Raw genomic sequence first — 15,881 nt, forward strand, 5'->3', positions numbered from 1 at the left:
ATAACTAATCTTAGAAATTTTCTTTCTAACACTGACGAGCAAACGCGTTTCCATAGTTTCCATAATAATCGTTAGCAACGCGAAGAATGTATATATACACATATATATACATATATAGTATACGTATATATTATATATAGTATATATATATATATACTATATATATACATATATAAACATATTTGATGTAAGGAAGAAGGAATAATTATATTATATATATATATATTATATATATATATATATATATATATATATATATATATATATAAAAGAAAAAGAAACATACTATACTCAGGTATTTATGTGGATATTCATCGAAGAAAAAATAAACGTATTTTACGTTTTATTTCGACGAACAAAGCACAAAAATGTTCATTTTCTTCTCATACGATTTGTCTATTACATTATTATACATACATTCGAACTTTTTTCTTTTTTTTTTTTTATATATTAGCAGATGCAAGACGGAAACATCGATTTATAAACTACACGATTTGTCGCATTTTATAATAAATTATTTCCACTTTCAATCATGAAAACTCGAAGTTACGCGATCGATCTGTATCAATTGAAACTTATCTTTTTGTTTTTTTTTTTCTATCTTTTTATTCCTTCTTTTTTTTTTCTCTTTATTTCATTCTTCATAGACAATTAAATATTTCTATCTTTCTTGGAAAACTTTCAAATTAAATTTTCACGTAACTTCTCTTTTCTTTCTTAATTTTATCACTTATATGTAAATATATATTTATGTTAATATAATAAAGAAAAAATTATTAGAAAAAGAAATGTCAATCATATGCTCAAAACATATCGTCTATCATTTAAAGGCGATAGACAATGTATCCATGCTTTAATTATAGATAACAATATTAATCAGTTATTTCTCTCTGTCTTTAATCTTTCTGATATAATATAATTACTGAGAAAATTTATTGAAATGCATAATAGGTACATCTTTTGATTGTCATTCGAGTAATATTCGCGGCGTTATTTATTGATCCCACTTAAAAAAAAAAAAAAAAATAAATAAAAAAGAAAAAATAATAATTATCATCATAATTGATCCAATGGTTCTTTGTTACAAATTCACAAAAAAATTTGTACACACACATATATATATATATATATACATATATATATATATATATATATATACGTGTATAAATATAGGTAACTTTAAAAGGTCGGCGCGGGTGTTGCTACGCGATTCGTGACCGAACTACCAAATTATTGATTTTCTTACCCATCGACATTTACGGTGTCACCATCTGAAAGACTATTCGTACAGCCTACGGCTTTTCATATTTGGCCCCCGGCTTCTCCTACCGTTAATTAAACGTAAAATTAAGAATCGTTATTATCACGCCCATTTGGACCTCTTTATAAGGGACTAATTAGCCTCGTTAATGAACTTTTCGCTTTTGTTGCTCGAAATGATGACTCATCCATTTCAAAATTATTTTAATGCGAATTAAATAATCGCATTTGTTAATTTTCTTAAGTATCATTTCTTCGTACAACAAACAATATCCGTATATATTATATTACATTTTGTTTCTTTATTTTTATTTTCTTTTAATTTTCTTTTTTTTTTTTTTTTTTTTTTTTAATTTTCTTTTTTGCTCGCACTAGAGGAAAAGTACATTCACGAGTAGGCACACTTCACAAAATACTTTCTCTCCTTCTCATTCAAGGACAAATATATATAATATACGTATACTATATATTTTCTATTCTATCTATTTTGTACATTCAAACGACTTCTTCTTTTCTTTCATTTTTTTTTTCATGTCGTATGAGGAAGAGAGAGAGAGAGAGAGAGAGAGAGAGAGAGAGAGAGAGAAAGAGAAAGAGAGAAATTTATTTTTAACTTATTCAACTTTTTGTTTTATAGCTATTGAAGTTAACGAATACAATCACGATGTTTTATAATTTTAATGGAACGCTCATTCTTCCGGGTCGCTTCATCGCGACATTATAATCTTCTACGAGTCATAAAATAGAATAGTTAAGAAAAAAAAGAGCTTGTATATATATATATATATATATATATATTAACACCACACTGATATTGATGAACTTTCATTTTTTTTCTTTCTCTCTCTCTCTCTCTTTCTTTCTCTTTCTCTCTCTCTCTCTCTCTCTCTCTCTCTCTCTCTCTTTTCTCTATTTTACGTGTCATAGAACGTTATGCGAACACTTAAGCGGCATTAAATGTTCTCATAGAGTAAAGTTATATAGATACGTCTATTAGGTGGACGTCAGTTGCTGAATCCTTAAAAGAACTCGCTCTTTTACTATAAACTAAACATGAGCATTATACACACAGCAGTCGATCTTATTGGAACATTAACAATTACGCCGTTGAAAATTACTTTAAAAGATTGATCTCGTTTCAGACAGGTATTAGTTTGGATAAGCGTATACGTTTATTTATTAACACGATAGCTAAGAAATACGACAAAGAAAAAAAAAAAAAAAAAAAAAAAAAAAAAAAGAAGAAGAAAAAATGAAGGAAAAAGAAGAATAATAATAAATAAAATATTAAAAAGAGAAGAAAAGAAGAAAGAAGGAAAAAAGAAGCATTTTAACGATAAGAAAAGCAAAAGCGTTAGAGAGCCTTGATTAGAAAGTAATTTTATAATTTTTTTTTATTGACAGAGTTCAAAAAATAAATCAAAAGGATATATGATTATTACGAGTAAGATCGATAGGCGACGAAAACGTAAGATATTATTTAATTGCATCCCTTTTTTTTTCCTTTTCTTTTCTTCTCCCCCCCCCCTTCCTCCTTATCGAATATCCCCTAACCATCGTAAAGCGATTGGAAAGATTTTCAAACGTAGAGGAATATCGATATCCGTAATAATATCTATTCTCGTTTGAAGGAGTTCCACATAAGACGTGTTTATTCGCAATCAGAATATCTCCGACTGTCACGTCAAAAATTGACATTACGTTATTTATTTTGTCATCGAATGATTTAAATAGGCTCGTCATCTCGGTGTCGATTTCTCGTAACAATTCTCGGGACCTCGTTCATTCAACGAAGAAACGGAAGTTCGTGCCGTCGGTGAACGGTTAGGGTCTCGTGAAGCGATATCGGTATGGTGTCCAGTTGAATAGTTCTATAGGAAATAAATATGATAAGTATAAAAAGAGATATCACATTAAACGGAATGTGCTCTTGTCACGAAAGAAAGCCATGCAAGATTGTTTCGTATTTTCTTTTCTTCTTCTTCTTCTTTTCTCTTTTTTTTCTCCTTTTCATTTTTCTTTTGTTTTTTTCTTTTTTTTTTTTTTTACAAGGAACTCTAAAAACTACTTATGCCCAGATTGGATTTTTTATAAACGAGGTGTTTCGATAACGATAACGTGCAATCTGATAACGTATTACTGGACATACAAGGAGTTTTAATTCTTTGAAAGATTCGTACGATGCGTTGCATACAAATTTTCCGTGGTCTTTCTATTATTTCTCTATTTTAATTGTACATTCATGGTCCCTGATTATAATGGATTATAATATTACGTATCCGCTAAGAATATTTCTCATTATTATTGAAAATAAAATATTTCATCGTTATCGAATAAAGTCATTTGTTCATATTTTCTTACAGGTTTCTCATATATAACGATCAAAAGTCGTGACTTTTTATTTCGATATATTAATCGAATTAAAAATTACACGATTAATATAATTAACATTGATCGGATTTTATTAACTAATTTCTCTTCCTCTTTCTCTCTCTCTCTCTCCCTCTCTCTCTCTCTCTCTTTCTCTCTCTTTCTCTTTCTCATACACACACATATATATCTACACATATTCTCTCTTTAAATAACCGTTCGATATTTCGTATACTCGCCTCTTTCCACTTCATTCTACCTCGGTACATCGTATTAACGATACGGTTATCGTTATCGTTACAATGCGAGGACACGTGTATATATGTAATATATATATATACACATTGTTCCGTTATCAACGCCATAAATCAACGTCGAACGGATTAGCATCCTCCTTATGGCATTAATTGAGGAAAAAAGAAAAAAGAAAAAAAAAGAAAAAAAAAAGAGGAAAAAGAAAAACCGCCATAAAGTGCCACTTTATTGTACATACAACGCATCGACCACGATAATAAGAGAGAAGACACCAAAGGAAAAAAATAAAAATTGACGTCTCGTTCAAGGTACGATAATGATGATTGTAATAGGTCAATGAGGATAAAAGAAATCCATTCATACGGTTACGATATGATATTACGTACGAATGCATATGATCTTGCATTTAATCAATTGAATCTACTAGACTAGCATAGAAGGTGCATTTAATGTTACTTGACAATTTCTATGACCGTGTTGTTATCTCGATTTATGGACGATTATTATCTTATACATACTTGCAACTGAGGGGGAACGATGATAAAGATGCTACGTGAATGAGGGAACAAAAAAGGAGTCTTCTGTCTTTGACGTAGTTATGAAACATGTACATGTATTTTCGATCTTCAGCCGATGTCCCTGACGCGATACGTTTATGATCACTCTTCTGAATAAACTTTCTCTCTTCACATCCTCTTTTCATCGAAAATTATCTTCCAGAATATCGATTCCATTATTCTTGATGATAAAAAAAAAAAGAAAAAAAAACTGCGCTAACGTATGTCACCCTATTAACGTATGTCACATATAAGATACAAAAGATAATAATATAAAATAAAGTAAATGTAAATAATAAAATGGCTCGTAGGATCAAAGTAATTGTACGTTAAAAAAAAAAAAGAAAAAAAAAAGGAGAAAAAAAGGAAAAAAAAAACATAGAAAAGAAATGAAATTAATCTGTAAGAGAAAAAATATAAAAACAAAACAAGAAAAAAGAAGAAAGAAAGAAAGAAAGAAAGAAAAAAAACAAAGGAACAAGAGAAATGTAAAAAGAAAAGAAAAAAAAAAAAGAAAGAAAAATACTACATATTTTTGAATGTCGTATTTCATTAACACTCGATATTCTCGGTCATGGCCATCGGCTAAAAATCGAACAAGTTCTCGATATAATAATGATCGATCGATGTAGAAACGAAGGTGTCCGCTGTTATTGAAAGGGAGCAGGAGATATAAAGAATCCGTGCTGATCTCCGATGAGGTATCTCGCCGACGTTTATTTGATGATATGACGTGGTAAATGATGATGCGAGCACGATGCAAGAAGGACAACGGGCTCCAAATTGGCAGTTTAGAATAGCGCTTACTATAAACGCTAATTTCGCTCTACGATTTACCATTGTTGCTGAAGCACGGGCAAAGTGCGTTCAAAATTCGATTGCAGAAGCCACGGGCTCGGTTGTTCCAGCCGGCGATGGTATTGCCTCCTTTCAAACTACTGCCTGCACACATGCATTTACTCTTCTTTAATGCGAATCAATGTTTAAAGGGGAAAAAAGGAGGACTACTGGCGATAGGGGTTGCGTTACAAAGTAAGGGGAGATACTAGCTAGCATATTTCTTTCACTCTCTCTCTCTCTCTCTCTCTCTCTCTCTCTCTCTCTCTCTCTCTCTCTCTCTCTCTCTCTCTCTATCTCTCTTTTTCTACCAACGAACTACGTCGATAAATTCAGAAATTAATGATAAATTTAGCTTGACTATCATCTTATGTATGCTTCGTTATACATTTGTATATCTACGTATGTAGTATATAAATACATATGCATATACTTTAATGTGTTATCCATATGTATGTACATATGTCTCTCTTTTTCTTTCTATCTATCGTTCGCACGTGCATTCTCTCTCTCTCTCTCTCTCTCTCTCACTCTTTCTCTCTCTCTCTCTCTCTCTCTCTCTCTCTCTCTCTTTCACTTTGCAACTACGAAGCTACATAGATCTAATACGATAACTCGACTGTCAATTGAATTAGCTTAGTACTCACCTTCGCCAAAGTCACCTCCCTGAAACATTTTATTGATTATTCGAGTGAAATTCTAATTAAAAAGATATTAAAAAGTCAGTAGCTGTGGAAAGATTAGAAAAGTGGGCTATAGCGAGAAAGTCCCTTTGAAGATTTTTCAAGAGACTCGGGGAAAAAAATGATGTTCGCGCGATGAAAGCAAAGCAATTCTCAAATGAATGTTTTCATTACCTCCTCTTGTTCCTTCCTTTTGGAAGCTTCTATGGCCGCTGTTTCGATAACCTCCGTCACAAATTTCGTCGTTTCCCTCATGAGTTCTTCGTCCTCTTTGAATGCTTCTTTTCTTTGCTCCAACGTTCCTGTCATCAGATTTCTTTCGTGCTCCTCCATCGTAGGCGATTGAAACGATAAGCTCGTTTTCTCGGTCATCATAATAATTGAAATAATTTTCTCTTTTGTTCTCAAAATCAATGTAATCTTCAGAAATCTTTTATTACATTTATCTTTGAAAACGACAAAGACTTCTTATATTCCCCATCATTTAAATCCTTATTCCTTTTCCTTTAAAGATAAAATCCTCGTAACTGGAAATAATGAAAAATAAAGATGAAATATGTTCGATTAAATGAAATCATTGAATATTTATATAATCTTTTACGTTCGACCGACATTCAAAAGCTTTACGTTGTATCACAGTATGCATTAAAATTGCGTAGACGTATCTGCATAAGTTACTAACAAGTATCACATTACTTCAGCGTTATTAAAAGTCTTTTAAGCGTGTGTGCAAGATCGTTATTTACACAAAAGGCTATTTACACGCGTACGTTTACATTTATTAACAAGTCGTATACTCTCGGGCAAGCTGCCAACGTGAGAAGAATTTATTGTGAGAGAAGTCAAATAAAATAAAAAAAGAGAATAAAAAAGAGAAAAAAAGAATGAAAGAAAATAAAAGAGGATCACAAAAATAATTTCGACTTTTCCCTTTAATTCCCTAATAACTCGTTATTAAATAAATAAGTCCTAAAATTGGTGCATTCAAGAGAATCAAATTTCTATCGTATCGTGAAAGCTCGATTACTCGAATATTCCTTTCGCGAGTGAAGCGTAAAATCTTTATCGTATTTCTTTTCTACGTGTTGATATGATAAAAAGTCTTTTTAGTCCGATTTCTCGGTCTAATTAATAGCAGTTTGACCGTAAATGTAATCAAGGACACGGCGATTGTTTATTCAGATTCATGGAAAATTCTTTTTATATTCATTGAAAAATTCTATTTTCTTTCAATCATTGAAATCGATATTTGATACGAACAAAAAATCACTAATCACCGACACATCTCGCGTTCTCACGAATAAATCCTTTAACGCACAAGTTAACAAGAGCCTGTCACTGTCGTTCATTCCGATAGAATGAAAATTCACAATACCCATAACTAATTTCTGGTCACGCGACGTAAATGTGCCACAGGTGGCATGCGGTTTCTTCCTCGAGAAGCATGTAACCGCGTGCGAAGTATGTCTGATCGTGACTGCCTTTGTACTGATTGTATCTAATAACAAAAGCGTATTCTAAAGATCAACTTTTTACTACCTTGAACGATATGCTTATGAAAGCATAGAATCACAAACATCTAGCACCAACAACGAGTACACTTGCCACTACCACTCTCACAAAAGCCAGTCAAAGAACCCTCATCCCCCTTAGTTTGCCTTGTCAAACCCTCCTACAACTAATATGTCATTGGCGTAACGTAAAAGAGTTTTTAGATCTAACGACTTCCATTAAATCAGCTCTTATTAGACTTGTACTTTTTCTTTTAATATTTATTCTCTTTAATAACACTAATTACGATTAATTATCTCTATTTAAAAGTCCTACCGAAATTCAAAGGACGTTACAGTCCCCGGGCTATGGTATACCTCTCGGTAACGATCGACCACCTGCGGCCTCTCTTCCACGCTAGGCTAGCCTACTCGAGCGAATATTAACCCCAAGCCCCGAACCTTGTTGTGTCGATTTCGGAGCATGCGCTTCGACGACGCGCCGGCGCATGTTATCCTTCTCCCACGCTACGCATATGTATGCGTTAGTATATATATCTCTCTTTTTATATATCTTCTCTTCGTATAAGAAAAAGTGCATATAAGGAAAAACGATTTCAAAACGATTACATATCCACACGCACACGCATACGCACAAGCACACCCACACATACGCACATACACTTCCTAGTATATAGAGATAGATAGAGGAGTGATTGTGAACGAACAAAAAATCTATTTCCTCTTTGTCTTTTTCTTTCTCTTCAATAATTGACGTTCGCGATACGATCTCCACATTTTTTGAATGATTTTAGCCGCATGATTTTGTTGAAAATTTTTCACTCTTTCCAAAAATACTATCATTATTTCTTTCTCTTGTTCCTCCTTCAAACGAATATATAATTCGTTTTGATCTATCAAACGTGCCTATAAAGAAATAAAGATATTTAACGAATTTAAAAAAATAATTAACAATTTTATGAATATAAAATAATGTATGTGTGTGAGTCGGTATGTATATATATGTGTATTTACGAACACGAAGTTCTTCTTGTTCTTCTTTAAGAGCCTTATTTTTGATTGTCAACTTTTCTAATAATTTATGTTTACTACCAATCACACGATCGTACTTTACTAGTACTTCAATAGATTTGTTTTGCATCTGTAAACTATGTAATAATAATATTAAATATATTATTAATAAAATGATTAAATAAATATATACGTAGAAATATATGTGTATGTGTATGTACCGTATGGTTCGTAAATCTTTCTCTCGTGTAACATTTTCGGCATTTATTAATTTTATTTTTTCACCGAAAGAATCTATTTCTGTTCGTAATAGTTCCATTTTATTTTCATGCTCTTTCCAAATGTTCATTAATTCATGTTCAAATTTTTCCCTGAAAAATAATTTCAAACGTGTTTGTTAATTAATACGTATTAAAATAAACAATATATAATACAATAAAGTGTATCCGTTAAAAAAAAAAATATATATATATATAAATAATATAATAAAGTGCAGTATATAATACTAGTAAATATAAAGTGAAATAAAAAAGAATTTGAAAAGAAAAATTAATTAATTACAAAAATTAAATAAGAAGAATAAATCATTACGTTTGTTCGGCCATTTTCTTTTTCGCCATTTCTTTAATAGATCGACTTATCGATTCTTCTTTTGCTATATCGATAATCGTTTCCTCTTTAAACTCAGTGAATTTTGATATTTCCTCTTTCAACGAACAGCGTAAGGCTACAAAGCATAAAAAAAAGAGATGATATTACTCAAAAATGACGTAAGCATAGAGATAATCTGTAATTATCGCTTCTTAAAAGATAATTTGTAATTACGTTAAATTATTTTATCATCGATTGTATATCTTCTTTTATGGGAAAAGAAATAATCTTTGAATGAACAATAATTATATGCACTGTATAAGTATGAATGTAATTTTTTTATTTTTTTTTTATTTTTTTACCTTCAACATCCTTCACCGCCGTCTTCAGATTTTTTTGACATGTATGTATTTTTATTTCATACGTCTTTCGTATCATAGGTGTCGTACGCATTTCTTTTTCGATTAAATCCTTGAATGTATTTAAATCGTCAATTAATTTTTCCAGCGTTAAACAATTCTGTTAAAAAAATAAAACAACACAGAATATAATATGTTTATGTATAAAATGAATACCGCGTATATTTAATAATATAAAGAAAATTATTACCATTGCCTTTATTTTCTTCATAAATTCTATAAATAAATTAACCATTCTTTGTATCGCTATTTCGTATTGCATATGTAAATCCATATCTACAGTGTTAATATACGTACATATAAAAATGATGTGTATGTGTATTTGTGCGTATGATACCGTTCCACAAATTGATAACAATAAGTTGCCTATCAACTCAATACGAATACAAACTCACGTTACTGCCTACGCTATTGATAACTAAAGAAATAAAAAGGCAATGTATGAGACTTATTTACGTTTCTATGGTATCTATTCTCCATTGGCAACGCGAACCTGATCTTTCATAAAAAAATATTGAATAGATAACGGACTTGTAGAAATTCAATGAAATTTATTATCTTTTCTATTTAAATTAATTTTATCATTTTCATATTTCATTTGCGATGAGTAACGTTTATAAATAATTCGTTATATTTATTTTATTGAAAATAATTGTAATAATGTGAAATAATTTTTGAAAAGGGATATAACGATTTTTTTTTTTTTGTCGTTAGGTTACTTACCGTTTGAATTCGATCCTTCTTTTGTAATGAAATACAGCGCTATCTATATGATGTTAGGAAAAACATCTTATATTTCTTGTATTTCGATGAAAGCATATGATTGGTCAAGTACTGGGCGGTAAACCAATCCGCATACTTCAAATCAGATGCGTCTCTACGAAGATGCGTAAAAGAATGCATACATGCGTCATATTCTATGTATGTATTATATAAAGTTACAATATTCATCTATGAACGGACACATATAGAAAGATTCGGTAGACGACAAAGATGGCGTATCGCGGTGTGAAAGGTTCTGACCCGTTCGTTTCAAAAACTTCACGAAATGAACGTTTCGCACAAATGTCGAAACAAGAACAAATTATTCAACAAAAGAAGTTAGAAATCCAAGCGAAATTGCAAGAACAAAAAGCTAAGGAAGCTGTCGAAAGTGTTAAGAAATCTAATTCACTTGGCCTACCTACGACAACCAACAAAGCTACTACATCCAAGTGAGTGCTCGACAATGTTTTCTTTGATATATCTAACAAAGTACACTTCTTTGTTTGTCAAATTAACGTTTATTATATATGAATTATTTTTCTTTTATTTATATTCCTCGTTTTTTTTTTCTTTTATGCTTTATTTTTCTATATAAATGTTATACAGTGAATGAGATAAATCAAGAATCACATTATGAACTAAACTCTGTTATAATTTCCATTGGAATTTTAAATCTTATCTTCTTATTGTTCCTTTTATTTTACAATTGTTATTACAAATTTTACATTTCAATATATATATATATATATATATATATATATATATATATATATATATATATTTGATTTAATTCAAGATAACTACTAAGTATTCTTATGTTAAATAATTATATACTCGTTTTAATACAAAAGAATAACTTGGATATCTTTTTAATCTCCTTATCATTTGTGATACCATGTATATTTAATTTTATTTCTTTTTTTTTTCTTTTTTTTTTTTTTTTTTTTAAACACAAAGTTAATTTAATTTCTACAAAGCCAAAAAGAAGTTCATTCGATACTGCCATTGCATTATAAATAGATGTTAAGCATTGCATATGTTTATTTATAGGAAGGAGGACGAGAAGTCGTCTACATCTGTGACAGTTAATTTGTTTGCCAATGATGGTAGCTTCCTTGATCAGTTCAAAAAAATTGCAAATAATAAAGGAACGGGAAAACAAGCAGAGTCTAACCAATCAAAAACTGAAGATAAAAGGGAAGAAAAGGTGGAAGAAAGAAATCATGATAATAGAGAGAAAGAACGTGATAGAAAGTGGAACAATGAAAAAAACAGAGATTGGGAAAACAAAAGGGATAGAAGAAGAAATGACTCAAGATGGGGAAGAAGTTCTGACAGAAGACACAGTTCGTCGTCTAGTCCATCTCCTACCAGGCATAGGTCTTCTTTGAGTCCCGATCCACGTTCAATGTACAACCAACCTCCTCCAAATGGACCACGACCACATTTTAATCAACAACAATATCCTCCCCAAAGTAACAATCAAACATCATCTATACCTCCTCTTATGTCTCAGCCAGTGATGCAAATGACAAACATTCCTCCACCTAATATGAGGGGTATGACAACAAATATTCCACCACCAAACATGCCTAGAATGCCACCACCAAAAAATGTCAACAATAATTATTCCAATGTGGATAATCATTCTAATAATCCTAGAATGCAAATTCCTCCACCACATATTATAAGGCCTCCACCACCACCAATACAAAATATTCCACCTAACACTAATGTACCACCACCAAATATGCAAGTTCCACAAAATATGCCAATGACCAACATACAAAACTTACCACCATCGTCTACTTCGCAACAACATATTATTCCTCCTCCACAGCAATGCAATATACCACCACCTACTAATTTGCAACCTCCAAATATTCCACCACCTAACATCCCACCACCAAACATGTTGCCACCAATGTCTCAGATGCCTCCAAATATGATGCCAATTACTGCATCTCAAACAATTGTAGTAACAGTACCTAATGTACCAAATGTACCTCCTCCCAATGTGATATCATCAATGATAATGTCTGCACCTCCTCCGGTTCATACTGTTCCATCTACTATAAATTCTGTACCGCCTCCAAACTTGAATATTCCACCTCCAAATGTCCCACCACCTACAATAATACAGAATGCACCACCACCGCCACCGCCACACTTGATTCCAACCTCCTATCCAATACCTAATCAAGTACCAATCACAGTGGGACCACCTAATGTTCAAATTCCACCACCTGTAAGGCCACCAGCTAATCTACAAGGCAATGAACAACTAGGTATGATGTGTTAATAACATTTTTTTATCTACGTCACCAATTACAAGCATCATAGCAATAAATATAAATGATATTTTACAAAGCATTAAGATCATAAAATATTATCGGTGAAAATATTCTTTTTACTTGTCACAAATCTAGTTTATCATAAAGGAAATCTTCATCATCATATATAGTAAGAAATATGCATGAAGAGTGTTAGAATATTATAATACATGTCTGACAAGAGTTTCTAAGTTTGTCCCATAGAGGCTGAACAACTGGCACGCATAGTCGCTGATTGTGGAGATGAAATAGAGCAAGAAGTACGAGAGAAGAATGCCCAAGACCCTAAATTATGGTAACTACTGTCCTTACTGACCTTTATTTTTTTACATCCTTTTTCCCACTCCTTCTGTGTATATGCAACGCGTATAAAAATTGTTTAAAAGTTTTAAAAATATTATTAGTAGTTGATTATATTTATTGTCTATTTTTTTTTCTTTTTTCTTCTCTTTCTTTTTTTTTTTTTTTTTTTTTTTTTAGCTTGACATTTTGTATTGATCTTTTGATAAAAATCGGATACAACCTGCAGTTCCTTTGCAATGTGTGTTGTTGCAAGCAAATAGTAATTTTTTAAATGTGCCCTATAAGGAACAATATTGCAAACAAAACAGAGTCACAGTCTTGCATTAGTCTAGCATGTTTTATAGAGAGCATTTTCTAAGCAATACTTTTTTTTATATTTTTATTACATCAATGTTTAAAGATTATTAAAAGTTTGAAATTTATTTCTTAACAATAGTGTTAAAGGATTCAAAAATACTAAACTTCTTGGTCTTTATTAATAAAATACCATTTCCTTTTAGATAACTTTCCAATATTGTTTACATTAAGACAATTTAGCCATTATATTGATTCGCAGAAATTTTATGATATGCATCCACCAATTTCCTGTGTGAAATCCATTTATGTTGTTATATAGATTATTAATTTCGTAGTGCTCAAAATCTAATATCTTTATAACTTACAGCATATTTATTTGATAGCAGATTTATAATATCGTTTATATTGTTTATACCGACATTGATTCAATAAGTATGCTAACAGTGCTTTAGATTCAATTTTTTTAAAATATCATTAAATATAATATTCTCTTTGTAAGCATTTTCATGCTGTTAGTACCAATAGTATAATGCATATAAACTGTCTCTAACCGTATAGTGTAAATAATGCAACAAACACATTCTTTTTTTATGCTAATCTGACTTCCATACTTATAGCACCTTTTATATAAATGCAACAGGTATAGATAAAAATCGTTTTTACATAGTCGATTAGCAGTTTATCCACTCCTTTTGAGAGTTGCTTAGAATTTCATAAAAATATTTTCACTCTGGAAGCACTTTGTCTAGGAATATATCTTACTTGGCAGCGTTTTAAGTATTGTTTTAATCAAGGTTTCTGCATCAAAAGCAAAGTGCAGCGTATCTGCAGTACAGGGGATTGGTGGCAAAGTTTCGTGCTGGAAAAACAGATAAAGACACTAAGAGTAGTGGTGCGGAGCCTTATTGTCCAGAAGAAGCTCTTAGTGACAATGATGAAACAGATAAGAATCAAAAACATAGTTCTCAAAATGGTAGGTTACTATCTCTTGGTAACACCTCTTTTTTTTTTCTTTTTTACCTTACAAGTATCAATATACCGAAAATAATATATTTCATTTAACAGAACGTCCAAAAGAGGAAAATAGAGAGGAACGTAAAAGGAAAAGGAGAAGTCGTTGGAGCGAGCCAGATAACAAGGTTCCTATTGCAGATATAAATGCAATTACCACTCAAAGAACTCGCCCGGGTCTTGCACAACCTGGAGTAGCCATACCAGGTCAAATTGGCCAACCAGCTGTTATTATACCGCCAAAAATACAGCACAATAAACCAAAGAATCCAATGCTAACCAAGATATCTAGAAATGATCCTGCGTTAATACAATATGCGAGACAAACTTTTGGTACATTGGATCTTAGCGAAGAACAATGGAAAAAAGCTGAGGACCATTATAAGGTTGTTATAAAGAAAAAAATGTATTTGTATATGTGTGTTTATTTTAATGATAAAAGATTTATTTCATATAATTAATCTATCTTACAGATAAATCTTTTATACCAAAATCTATTAAGAAAGAGAGAAGAAGTGAAACGATTAGAGGCTCAGGGTAAACATAAATATGAGTACGATAGCGACGAAGAAACCGAAGGTGGTACTTGGGAACATAAATTAAGATCTGCCGAAATGGAAGCTACACAAATGTGGGCGGAAGAATTAACGGCACAAGCTGAAGGTAAACACCATATCGGTGACTTTTTGCCTCCGGACGAATTGAAAAAATTTATGGAACAATACAATGCCGTTAAGCAAGGAAAAGAGCCAGATCTTAGTGATTACAAGGAATACAAACTGAAGGAAGATAATATTGGTATGGTCTTTTTCTTTTTCTTTTTTTTCTTTTTTTTTTTTTTTTATCATATTTTTCAAATTATAAATTATTATGAAAAATGATATTTGTAGGTTTTCAAATGCTTCAAAAACTTGGCTGGAGCGAAGGTCAAGGTTTAGGTAGTGAAGGCAGTGGTCGAATTGAACCTGTTAATAAGTATGTTTCTTATATTATATGAATTATCTATATGTATTATTATATAATAATAATATAATTTATAATATTCCATATAATTTAGGGCTACTAATAGGCTCGATAGTGCTGGCTTAGGATCCGAAAGACCAGATGGTGTTTCGAGAGACGACGATGAATTTGATGCATATAGAAAAAGAATGATGCTTGCATATAGATTTAGGCCTAATCCATTAGTAAGTATGATATTAATGATATTGATATTGTTGAAATACTAATATATTAAACATTTTTTTCTTTCTTTTCTTTTCTTTTCTTTTCTTTTTTTTCTCTCTCTTTTCTTTTTTTAGAACAATCCTAGAAGACCTTACTACTAAATAATCGAATGGACTGTATTTCTATAAAATCCTCAGACGACAAATGTCTTTTCTAATTTAATATAGAACAAATGATTGTTATTTTGTATATCTAAAATGACGTGAAAGTTAAAATATTAACGTACTGTCTTAAACAATGTTGTTAAATTCAAATAAGATATTGCGTCGTTAAATAAAAAAAAAAAGGAGCAATCGTTCATATCTCCATTAACATTAATCCTTGAATTCTTAGTCATTATTAATATACGTATTGTAAGATTACATTATTTAACAGTTATATATAGTATCTTATGTACGTTGAAATAGTATCTTTTTATTTCCCAGATGTAATAAAAAAAAAGTATAGAGAA

At 31.0% G+C, this 15,881-nt stretch overlaps 2 protein-coding genes across 8 annotated transcripts; one reads left to right on the forward strand and one right to left on the reverse strand.

Annotated features, from left to right (window-relative positions):
• Positions 1-326: 326 nt before the first annotated feature.
• LOC124432716 (stress response protein NST1-like) lies at positions 327-9,953 on the reverse strand. Of its 6 annotated transcripts, none has more exons than XM_046981822.1 (7): positions 9,685-9,953; positions 9,438-9,594; positions 9,076-9,211; positions 8,706-8,855; positions 8,492-8,621; positions 7,831-8,379; positions 6,357-6,489 (listed from the first exon to the last, which is right to left on the reverse strand). In XM_046981822.1, exons 1-6 carry the CDS (start codon positions 9,766-9,768, stop codon positions 8,188-8,190), a joined length of 849 nt encoding a protein of 282 aa, XP_046837778.1. In that variant the 5' UTR covers positions 9,769-9,953; the 3' UTR covers positions 6,357-6,489; positions 7,831-8,187. The 6 variants fall into 6 exon arrangements, with proteins under 6 accessions (XP_046837779.1, XP_046837782.1, XP_046837781.1 ...); XM_046981821.1 differs by having other exon boundaries at positions 7,790-8,379; XM_046981823.1 differs by lacking the exons at positions 8,492-8,621; positions 8,706-8,855; positions 9,076-9,211; positions 9,438-9,594; positions 9,685-9,953 and adding exons at positions 327-3,131; positions 5,280-5,384; positions 5,927-5,945 and having other exon boundaries at positions 6,137-6,489; positions 7,790-7,940.
• A 496-nt stretch (positions 9,954-10,449) lies between these two features.
• Positions 10,450-15,748, forward strand: LOC124432712 (SURP and G-patch domain-containing protein 1-like). Of its 2 annotated transcripts, none has more exons than XM_046981812.1 (9): positions 10,450-10,708; positions 11,310-12,547; positions 12,785-12,887; positions 13,987-14,165; positions 14,258-14,589; positions 14,677-15,001; positions 15,094-15,178; positions 15,261-15,390; positions 15,505-15,748. In XM_046981812.1, the coding sequence occupies exons 1-9, from the start codon at positions 10,488-10,490 to the stop codon at positions 15,529-15,531; spliced, it is 2,640 nt and encodes an 879-aa protein (XP_046837768.1). In that variant the 5' UTR covers positions 10,450-10,487; the 3' UTR covers positions 15,532-15,748. The 2 variants fall into 2 exon arrangements, with proteins under 2 accessions (XP_046837768.1, XP_046837769.1); XM_046981813.1 differs by having other exon boundaries at positions 12,797-12,887.
• The last annotated feature ends 133 nt before the right edge of the window (positions 15,749-15,881 follow it).

The sequence above is a fragment of the Vespa crabro genome, chromosome 1 (assembly GCF_910589235.1).
Source record: "Vespa crabro chromosome 1, iyVesCrab1.2, whole genome shotgun sequence".
Lineage (NCBI taxonomy): Eukaryota > Metazoa > Arthropoda > Insecta > Hymenoptera > Vespidae > Vespa > Vespa crabro.

What these genes read in the sequence shown, in the direction of transcription:
- LOC124432716 (XM_046981822.1), bottom strand. Translation starts at nt 9,768, where the DNA reads ATGGATTTACATATGCAATACGAAATAGCGATACAAAGAATGGTTAAT. An exon ending in AAGAAAATGGCCGAACAAAC is followed by an intron (nt 8,856 to 9,075) that starts GTAATGATTTAT and finishes ATTATTTTTCAG; the next exon opens with GGAAAAATTTGAACATGAAT. An exon ending in AAAGATTTACGAACCATACG is followed by an intron (nt 8,622 to 8,705) that starts GTACATACACAT and finishes ATTATTACATAG; the next exon opens with TTTACAGATGCAAAACAAAT.
- LOC124432712 (XM_046981812.1), top strand. Translation starts at nt 10,488, where the DNA reads ATGGCGTATCGCGGTGTGAAAGGTTCTGACCCGTTCGTTTCAAAAACT. An exon ending in AAAACATAGTTCTCAAAATG is followed by an intron (nt 14,166 to 14,257) that starts GTAGGTTACTAT and finishes TTCATTTAACAG; the next exon opens with AACGTCCAAAAGAGGAAAAT. An exon ending in CGAATTGAACCTGTTAATAA is followed by an intron (nt 15,179 to 15,260) that starts GTATGTTTCTTA and finishes CATATAATTTAG; the next exon opens with GGCTACTAATAGGCTCGATA.